General features: G+C 50.2%; 1 protein-coding gene and 1 long non-coding RNA gene across 2 annotated transcripts; both read right to left on the bottom strand.

Annotated features, from left to right (window-relative positions):
- Nucleotides 1-168: 168 nt before the first annotated feature.
- LOC115206709 (uncharacterized) lies at nucleotides 169-1,030 on the bottom strand. Its single transcript, XR_003880848.1, has 2 exons — nucleotides 442-1,030; nucleotides 169-393 (listed from the first exon to the last, which is right to left on the bottom strand). It is a non-coding gene; the product is annotated as an uncharacterized LOC115206709 (long non-coding RNA).
- Nucleotides 1,031-1,036: 6 nt separating this feature from the next.
- Nucleotides 1,037-3,563, bottom strand: LOC115206707 (uncharacterized). The gene is made up of 2 exons (XM_029773907.1): nucleotides 3,165-3,563; nucleotides 1,037-3,110 (listed from the first exon to the last, which is right to left on the bottom strand). The coding sequence occupies exons 1-2, from the start codon at nucleotides 3,196-3,198 to the stop codon at nucleotides 2,242-2,244; spliced, it is 903 nt and encodes a 300-aa protein (XP_029629767.1). The 5' UTR covers nucleotides 3,199-3,563; the 3' UTR covers nucleotides 1,037-2,241.
- Between the last annotated feature and the right edge of the window lie 6,803 nt (nucleotides 3,564-10,366).

Here is a 10,366-nt window from a genome sequence, read left to right as displayed (position 1 = left end):
CCATTGTTGTTTTTTTAATAAAATATTTGGAATTGGTTTTTAAAAAAAAAGATTTTTTGTTGTTTTTCTTGCGCTTTTAAAGAATTGATATTGGTTTAATGAAACGAACACCACAAAATGAAGCGGAATATGAATGATATTGTCAAACATGGAAAGTAAAGCGACATGTTTAAGTCATGTGTCTGTTTATTACATTGGTGGCCTCTTTTTTTCTATGTACATTTCATCATAACACAAGGTGTTGTGAACAGCAACAGTACAGGTACACCTGATCTGCTCACGCTCGTTCACCTGACCTTTCACCTCTGACTAGACTGAGTGATCAACACATGGGCTGAATCTCAAAAGTACTTTGTTGTTTTCTCCGTCTAACCCCGGCCAGTGTTGACAGACCTCGTCAGTAGCGTGTCGACGGACCTCGTCAGTAGCGTGTCGACGGACCTCGTCAGTAGCGTGTCGACGGACCTCGTCAGTAGCGTGGCGACGGACCTCGTCAGTAGCGTGGCGACGGACCTCGTCAGTAGCGTGGCGACGGACCTCGTCGGTAGCGTGGCGACGGACCTCGTCGGTAGCGTGGCGACGGACCTCGTCGGTAGCGTGGCGACGGACCTCAGTAGTGTGTGGTCTGTACAGGTGTCATATTTAGTGCCGTAGTATAACACCAGTACTGGCAGTCACATTTAGTTGTTATGGTTTCTGAAGTGCTTTTCTTCAAGTATTATTCTGGTGTTCTTCATTAAATCAAACTCAGTCTTGATACAACACTGATTCTCTGAAAAAACCATTCCTTTCATTCGAAAGGAACAACCGACTTGATCTCTAAAACCCTAAATATGTAATTAGAAAATGTCAGTATGTTTAGTCTGTCTCTTCGTTGTTTCACAAACTCTTTTTTTTAATCGACCCAGCAGTTTCCCTTATGGCGCACTGAGCTCCTGAAGAACTGAGCTCCTGAAGAACTGAGCTCCTGAAGAACTGAGCTCCTGAAGAACTGAGCTCCTGAAGAACTGAGCTCCTGAAGAACTGAGCACTGAAGAACTGAGCTCCTGAAGAACTGAGCTCCTGAAGAACTGAGCTCCTGAAGAACTGAGCTCCTGAAGAACTGAGCTCCTGAAGTGGCTAGACATTTTGTCATTGTTAGGATCATTCCAGACAGAGAGAGAGGGGTATTGAAGAACTTAGCAAGAGAAACATGTCAAAGTGCTAATTCACCATGCGGGTTGACTCAGCAAAACTACGTAGTTACGATCAGCAGTTGCAAAAAAATTGCGAAGCTCAATTCGTTACACGGTATCTGTTCAATGATTTGCTTCATACATTTTAACGTGGTAGCCCCTGGACCGTGTTTACAGCGTGGTAGCCACAGAACTGTTTTTACAGCGTAGTAGCCACAGGACCGTGTTTACAGCGTGATAGCCACGGGACCGTGTTTACAGCGTGGTAGCCACGGGACCGTTTTTACAGCGTGGTAGCCACGGGACCGTGTTTAAAGCGTGGTAGCCACGGGACCGTGTTTACAGCGTGGTAGCCACGGGACCGTGTTTACAGCGTGGTAGCTACGGGACCGTGTTTACAGCGTGGTAGCCACAGGACCGTGTTTACAGCGTGGTAGCCACGGGACCGTGTTTACAGCGTGGTAGCCACGGGACCGTGTTTACAGCGTGGTAGCCACGGGACCGTGTTTACAGCGTGGTAGACACAGGACCGTGTTTACAGCGTGGTAGCGACGGGACTGTTTTTACAGCGTGGTAGCCACGGGACCGTGTTTAAAGCGTGGTAGCCACGGGACCGTGTTTACAGCGTGGTAGCCACGGGACCGTGTTTACAGCGTGGTAGCCTCGGGACCGTGTTTACAGCGTGGTAGCCTCGGGACCGTGTTTACAGCGTGGTAGCCTCGGGACCGTGTTTACAGCGTGGTAGCCACGGGACCGTGTTTACAGCGTGGTAGACACGGGACCGTGTTTACACCGTGGTAGCCACGGGACCGTTTTACAGCGTGGTAGCCACGGGACTGTTTTTACAGCGTGGTAGCCTCGGGACCGTTTTTACAGCGTGGTAGCCACGGGACCGTGTTTACAGCGTGGTAGCCACGGAACCAAAACGGCTGAGAAGTTGAGACTCGCACTTCAAGGGTCTTAGTTGTTGTGGAAATTGACTCGCTGTTTACTTTCTGCATCTACGTCATATCGCTGAGTCTACCTTTTTAAGTAAAGAAGGAAAAGATGCATACTTGGCATTGAGTTAGTTAGTATAACAACAGGCGGTGCTCAGTATTCCTGTCTCAGCATGTAGATCAGAATGTCCATAACAGCAGGCGGTGCTCAGTATTCCTGTCTCAGCATGTAGATCAGAATGTCCATAACAGCAGGCGGTGCTCAGTATTCCTGTCTCAGCATGTAGATCAGAATGTCCATAACAGCAGGCGGTGCTCGGTATTCCTGTCTCAGCATGTAGATCAGAATGTCCATAACAGCAGGCGGTGCTCGGTATTCCTGTCTCAGCATGTAGATCAGAATGTCCATAACAGCAGGCGGTGCCCGGTATTCCTGTCTCAGCATGTAGATCAGAATGTCCATAACAGCAGGCGGTGCTCAGTATTCCTGTCTCAGCATGTAGAACAGAATGTCCATAACAGCAGGCGGTGCTCAGTATTCCTGTCTCAGCATGTAGATCAGAATGTCCATAACAGCAGGCGGTGCCCAGTATTCCTGTCTCAGCATGTAGATCAGAATGTCCATAACAGCAGGCGGTGCTCAGTATTCCTGTCTCGGCATGTAGATCAGAATGTCCATAACAGCAGGCGGTGCCCAGTATTCCTGTCTCAGCATGTAGATCAGAATGTCCATAACAGCAGGCGGTGCTCAGTATTCCTGTCTCAGCATGTAGATCAGAATGTCGATAACAGCAGGCGGTGCCCAGTATTCCTGTCTCAGCATGTAGATCAGAATGTCCATAACAGCAGGCGGTGCTCAGTATTCCTGTCTCAGCATGTAGATCAGAATGTCCATAACAGCAGGCGGTGCTCAGTATTCCTGTCTCAGCATGTAGATCAGAATGTCCATAACAGCAGGCGGTGCTCAGTATTCCTGTCTCAGCATGTAGATCAGAATGTCCATAACAGCAGGCGGTGCTCAGTATTCCTGTCTCAGCATGTAGATCAGAATGTCCATAACAGCACATACCAGGTTGCTGTGACATGTTGTGGTTTGTAACAAACTGTATATACCCTGCAGCTTTCTCTCCCAACACGAAAGGACAAATGGTGACATCGGCTGAATATGGAGTCCGTCACCGCTTTCAATGAAGAATTGCTTTATGTTATGATGGCATGGTTGTTTAAACATTCCCATCCTGTCTAGGAGAGAGAGAGAGAGAGAGTCTCGTAGGTACATGGCAATCCCCCTAAGTGGCTGCGTACGGAGGAGAAAATAGCCTGTCTATATTTGGTCAGCGGGGAGCGGACAGTGTCCTGGAGGAGTAGCTTCTCTTAGTGGGATGAGTCATCGCTGCCAAGCAGGCAGCAGGGTCTAGCCCCTCTCTCACCCTCTCTTCGCCCCTCTCTCACCCTCTCTACACCCCTCTCTCCCTCTCTACGCCCCTCTCTACACCCCTCTCTCCCTCTCTTCGCCCCTCTCTCACCCTCTCTACACCCCTCTCTCCCTCTCTACGCCCCTCTCTACACCCCTCTCTCCCTCTCTACGCCCCTCTCTACACCCCTCTCACCCTCTCTACACCCCTCTCACCCTCTCTTCACCCCTCTCTACACCCCTCTCTATCTCTCTACACCCCTCTCACCCTCTCTACACCCCTCTCTCCCTCTCTACATCCCTCTCACCCTCTCTACACACCTCTCACCCTCTCTTCACCCCTCTCTTCACCCCTCTCTACACCCCTCTCTACACCCCTCTCCCTCTCAGAGCAGCCGTCCCTCTCTGAAGGCAAGCTGCTGTAGTTAGATCCCCAGAGAGAGCAGCCGTCCCTCTCTGAAGGCAAGCTGCTGTAGTTAGATTCCCAGAGAGAGCAGCCGTCCCTCTCTGAAGGCAGAGCTGCTGTAGTTAGATCCCCAGAGAGAGCAGCCGTCCCTCTCTGAAGGTAGAGCTGCTGTAGTTAGATCCCCAGAGAGAGCAACCGTCCCTCTCTGAAGGTAGGGCTGCTGTAGTTAGATCCCCAGAGAGAGCAGCCGTCCCTCTCTGAAGGTAGGGCTGCTGTAGTTAGATCCCCAGAGAGAGCAGCCGTCCCTCTCTGAAGGTAGGGCTGCTGTAGTTAGATCCCCAGAGAGAGCAGCCGTCCCTCTCTGAAGGTAGAGCTGCTGTAGTTAGATCCCCAGAGAGAGCAACCGTCCCTCTCTGAAGGTAGGGCTGCTGTAGTTAGATCCCCAGAGAGAGCAGCCGTCCCTCTCTGAAGGTAGAGCTGCTGTAGTTTAGATTGATGGATACATCCAGACGACAGGGATTGACTCTGATTGGTGTATCTGCCTTGGAGGCAGCACTGCTCTGTAGGCGTCCTGTAATAATGAATGTCTCGGCCTGTCCTGCTCCTGTCCTGTCCCCTACAGTCTGTCCTGCTCCTGTCCTGTCCCCTACAGTCTGTCCTGCTCCTGTCCTGTCCCCTACAGTCTGTCCTGCTCCTGTCCTGTCCCCTGCAGTCTGTCCTGCTCCTGTGTTGTCCCCTGCAGTCTGACCTGCTCCTGTGTTGTCCCCTACAGTCTGTCCTGCTCCTGTCCTGTCCCCTGCAGTCTGTCCTGCTCCTGTCCTGTCCCCTGCAGTCTGTCCTGCTCCTGTCCTGTCCCCTGCAGTCTGTCCTGCTCCTGTCCTGTCCCCTACAGTCTGTCCTGCTCCTGTCCTGTCCCCTGCAGTCTGTCCTGCTCCTGTCCTGTCCCCTGCAGTCTGTCCTGCTCCTGTGTTGTCCCCTGCAGTCTGTCCTGCTCCTGTGTTGTCCCCTACAGTCTGTCCTGCTCCTGTCCTGTCCTCTACAGTCTGTCCTGCTCCTGTGTTGTCCCCTACAGTCTGTCCTGCTCCTGTCCTGTCCCCTGCAGTCTGTCCTGCTCCTGTGTTGTCCCCTGCAGTCTGTCCTGCTCCTGTGTTGTCCCTACAGTCTGTCCTGCTCCTGTGTTGTCCCCTACAGTCTGTCCTGCTCCTGTCCTGTCCCCTGCAGTCTGTCCTGCTCCTGTCCTGTCCCCTACAGTCTGTCCTGCTCCTGTCCTGTCCCCTACAGTCTGTCCTGCTCCTGTGTTGTCCTGCTCCTGTGTCGTCCCCTGCAGTCTGTCCTGCTCCTGTCCTGTCCCCTACAGTCTGTCCTGCTCCTGTCCTGTCCCCTACAGTCTGTCCTGCTCCTGTCCTGTCCCCTACAGTCTGTCCTGCTCCTGTCCTGTCCCCTACAGTCTGTCCTGCTCCTGTGTTGTCCCTGCAGTCTGTTCTGCTCCTGTGTTGTCCCTACAGTCTGTCCTGCTCCTGTGTTGTCCTGCTCCTGTCCTGTCCCCTACAGTCTGTCCTGCTCCTGTGTTGTCCCTACAGTCTGTCCTGCTCCTGTGTTGTCCTGCTCCTGTGTTGTCCCCTACAGTCTGTCCTGACCTGTCCTGCTCCTGTGTTGTCCTGCTCCTGTCCTGTCCCCTGCAGTCTGTCCTGCTCCTGTCCTGTCCCCTGCAGTCTGTCCTGCTCCTGTCCCCTACAGTCTGTCCTGCTCCTGTCCTGTCCTGTCCTGCTCCTGTCCCCTGCAGTCTGTCCTGCTCCTGTGTTGTCTCCTGCAGTCTGTCCTGTCCTGTCCCCTGCAGTCTGTCCTGCTCCTGTGTTGTCTCCTGCAGTCTGTCCTGTCCTGTCCCCTGCAGTCTGTCCTGCTCCTGTGTTGTCCCCTGCAGTCTGTCCTGTCCTGTCCCCTGCAGTCTGTCCTGCTCCTGTGTTGTCCCCTGCAGTCTGTCCTGCTCCTGTGTTGTCCCCTGCAGTCTGTCCTGCTCCTGTGTTGTCCCCTGCAGTCTGTCCTGCTCCTGTGTTGTCCCCTGCAGTCTGTCCTGTCCTGTCCCCTGCAGTCTGTCCTGGTCCTGTCCCCTACAGTCTGTCCTGCTCCTGTGTTGTCCTGCTCCTGTGTCGTCCCCTGCAGTCTGTCCTGCTCCTGTCCTGTCCCCTACAGTCTGTCCTGCTCCTGTCCTGTCCCCTACAGTCTGTCCTGCTCCTGTCCTGTCCCCTACAGTCTGTCCTGCTCCTGTCCTGTCCCCTACAGTCTGTCCTGCTCCTGTGTTGTCCCTGCAGTCTGTCCTGCTCCTGTGTTGTCTCCTGCAGTCTGTCCTGCTCCTGTGTTGTCCCTACAGTCTGTCCTGCTCCTGTGTTGTCCTGCTCCTGTCCTGTCCCCTACAGTCTGTCCTGCTCCTGTGTTGTCCTGCTCCTGTGTTGTCCCCTACAGTCTGTCCTGACCTGTCCTGCTCCTGTGTTGTCCTGCTCCTGTCCTGTCCCCTGCAGTCTGTCCTGCTCCTGTCACATACAGTCTGTCCTGCTCCTGTCCTGTCCTGTCCTGCTCCTGTCCCCTGCAGTCTGTCCTGCTCCTGTGTTGTCTCCTGCAGTCTGTCCTGTCCTGTCCCCTGCAGTCTGTCCTGCTCCTGTGTTGTCTCCTGCAGTCTGTCCTGTCCTGTCCTGTCCCCTGCAGTCTGTCCTGCTCCTGTGTTGTCCCCTGCAGTCTGTCCTGCTCCTGTCCTGTCCCTTACAGTCTGTCCTGCTCCTGTCCTGTCCTGTCCTGCTCCTGTCCCCTGCAGTCTGTCCTGCTCCTGTGTTGTCTCCTGCAGTCTGTCCTGTCCTGTCCCCTGCAGTCTGTCCTGCTCCTGTGTTGTCCCCTGCAGTCTGTCCTGTGTTGTCCCCTGCAGTCTGTCCTGTGTTGTCCCCTGCAGTCTGTCCTGCTCCTGTGTTGTCCCCTGCAGTCTGTCCTGCTCCTGTGTTGTCCCCTGCAGTCTGTCCTGCTCCTGTGTTGTCCCCTGCAGTCTGTCCTGCTCCTGTGTTGTCCCCTGCAGTCTGTCCTGTCCTGTCCCCTGCAGTCTGTCCTGCTCCTGTCCCCTACAGTCTGTCCTGGCCGTTAGGATTCCTACTACCTCCCTTTCGTGTCCTTGTCACGACCTTCACACGGACTCCACGGGACTCCGCCCCCCTGTCGGGTCACTCCCAGACCATCCCACCCAGAGGACCACAGAGAGGGCTATAGACAGGCTACTCTACAGTATGTCCCCATGTCATCTCTCGTGTAGTGTACGTAACAGAAATATATTGTACTTTTCTGTGATGAATATTCTTTACATAATGTGATGTTTCCTCAGTCACCATGGTGATATTTACATAATATGATGTTTCCTCAGTCACCATGGTGATATTTACATAATGTGATGTTTCCTCAGTCACCATGGTGATATTTACATAATGTGACGTTTCCTCAGTCACCATGGTGATATTTACATAATGTGATGTTTCCTCAGTCACCATGGTGATATTTACATAATATGATGTTTCCTCAGTCACCATTGTGATATTTACATAATGTGATGTTTCCTCAGTCACCATGGTGATATTTACATAATGTGACGTTTCCTCAGTCATCATGTCTATGACTGCTCCTTCATGCTAAGGTCAGAGGGTGACTGATTTTCAACGTAAATCCAGGTGGGGTGTGTGTGTGTGTGTGTGTGTGTGTGTGTGTGTGTGTGTGTGTGTGTGTGTGTGTGTTCATATGTACAGAACCAGTCAAAAGTTTGCACACAACTACTCATTCCAGGGTTTTTCTTTATTTTTAGTATTTTCTACATTATAGAATAATAGTGAAGACATCAACACTATGAACTAACACATATGGAATCATGTAGTAACCAAAGAAAGTGTTAAACAAATCAAAATATATTTTTGATTTTTCAGAGTAGCCACCCTTTGCCTTGATGACAGCATTGCACACTCTTTGACATTCTCTCAACCAGCTTCATGAGGTAGTCACCTGGAATGCATTTCAATTAACAGGTGTGCCTTGTTAAAAGTTAATTTGTGGAATTTCTTTCCTTCTTAATGCATTTGAGCCAATCTGTTGTGACAAGGTAGGGGTGGTATACAGAAGATAGCCAAAAGACCAAGTCCAAAATTATGGCAAGAACAGAGAAACGACAGTCCATCGTTACTTTCAGACATGAAGGTCAGTGAATCTGGAAAATTTCAAGAACTTTGAACGTTTCTTCAAGTGCAGTCGCAACAACCATCAAGCGCTATGATGAAACTGTCTCTCATGAGGACCGCCACAGAAAAGGAAGACCCAGAGTTACCTCTGCTGCAGAGGATAAGTTCATTAGAGTTCCCAGCCTCAGAAATTGCAGCCAAAATAAATCACAGAGTTCAAGCAACAGACACATCTCAATATCAACTGTTCAGAGGAGACTGCGTGAATCAGGCCTTTGTGGTCGAATTGCTGCAAAGAAACCACTACTAAAGGACACCAATAAGAAGAAGAGACTTGCTTGGGTCAAGAAACACGAGCAATGGACATTAGACCGGTGGAGATCTGTCCTTTGGTCTGATGAGTCCAAATGTGAGATTTTTGGTTCCAACCGCTGTCTTTGTGAGATGCAGAGTAGGTGAACGGATGATCTCTGCATGTGTATTTCCCACCGTGAAGCATGGAGGAGGAGGTGTGATGGTGCTTTGCTGGTGACACTGTCAGTGAGTTATTTAGAATTCAAGGCACACTTAACCAGCATGGCTACCACCGCATTCTGCAGCGTTTCGCCATCCCATCTGGTTTGTGCTTAGTGGAATCACCATTTGTTTTTCAACAGGACAATAATCCAAAACACACCTCCAGTCTGTGTAAGGGCTATTTGACCAAGAAGGAGAGTGATGGAGTGCTGCATCAGATGACCTGGCCTCCACAATCACCAGACCTCAACCCAATTGAGATGGTTTGGGATGAGTTGGATCGCAGAGTGAAGGAAAAGCAGCCAACAAGTGCTCAGCATATGTGGGAACTCCTTCAAGACTGTTGAAAAAGCATTCCTCATGAACTGGTTGCGAGAATGCCAAGAGTGTGCAAAGCTGTCATCAAGGCAAAGGGTGGCTACTTTGAAGAATCTCAATTATATTTTGATTTGTTTAACACTTTTTTGGTTACTACATGATTCCATATGTGTTAGTTCATAGTTTTGATGTCTTCACTATTATTCTACAATGTAGAAAATAACAAAAATAAAGAAAAACCCTGGAATGACTAGATGTGTGCAACATTTTGACTGGTTCTGTATTTATATTAAAAACGTTGTTTTGTTTAATTTATTATTGATACTATTTCATCCTTCCACAAGATATGGTCCCGATACAAATCTATGGTTGCTACCTAAGCCGGCTGGTCGTTCGTTCTATCGGTTCGGTTGCAGAGTCGCGACCCAGTCGTTCAGTCTTTTTGTTCTGTATCAATGGACGCGACCCAGTCATTCAGTCTTTTGGTTCTGTATCAATGGACGTGACCCAGTCATTCAGTCTTTTGGTTCTGTATCAATGGACGTGACCCAGTCATTCAGTCTTTTGGTTCTGTATCAATGGACGCGACCCAGTCATTCAGTCTTTTGGTTCTGTATCAATGGACGCGACCCAGTCGTTTGTTGTAAATGTTCCACTTCCATAATGGCTGGTAATGTTCTTATCCCTTGCTTGCTAGTTGCTTGCTAGCTAGCCAACTAGGGCGAACTTACAGTCATGTCAAAAAGTGCAGCCAGAAGTAGCTTTTCACCTGGTGTAGAAAAATGTGCTCACTCATCAGGACACTGTTGATCAGAGGAGCTAGCCAACAACACAGCTAACAACACAGCTAACACAATCACTTAAAACTGAAGCTGGAAAGACTAACTAGCTGCACTCTGTTTCATTAGAAATTATTTCAATTTACATTTTTTTGTAGATATCCATAAAAATGATGCCAGCTGATTCCAACTGGCTAAGACTCGCTGCCTGCCGGTCTGACTCGCTGCCTGCCTGCCGGTCTGACTCGCTGCCTGCCTGCCGGTCTGACTCGCTGCCTGCCTGCCGGTCTGACTCGCTGCATGCCTGCCGGTCTGACTCGCTGCATGCCTGCCGGTCTGACTCGCTGCCTGCCGGTCTCGTCCCGATGCCCGACCCATACACATTATTATGAGACAGCTGGCGATCGAATTTAAATATTGAAACAATGTTGTAAATGTCGGCGAGACAGACAGCAAGGTTTATACAAATCTCCGCTGTTAAAAACTACAGTTGAAGTCGGAAGTTTACATACACTTAGGTTGGAGTCATTAAAACTCGTTTTTCAACCACTCCACAAATTTCTTGTTAACAAACTATAGTTTTGGCAAGTCGGTTAGGACATCTACTTTGTGCATGACACGAGT

The sequence above is a fragment of the Salmo trutta genome, chromosome 13 (assembly GCF_901001165.1).
Source record: "Salmo trutta chromosome 13, fSalTru1.1, whole genome shotgun sequence".
NCBI classification, from domain to species: Eukaryota; Metazoa; Chordata; class Actinopteri; order Salmoniformes; family Salmonidae; genus Salmo; species Salmo trutta.
The sequence above is the reverse complement of the archived record's forward strand: the minus strand, read 5'-3'. Positions and strand labels throughout refer to the sequence as shown.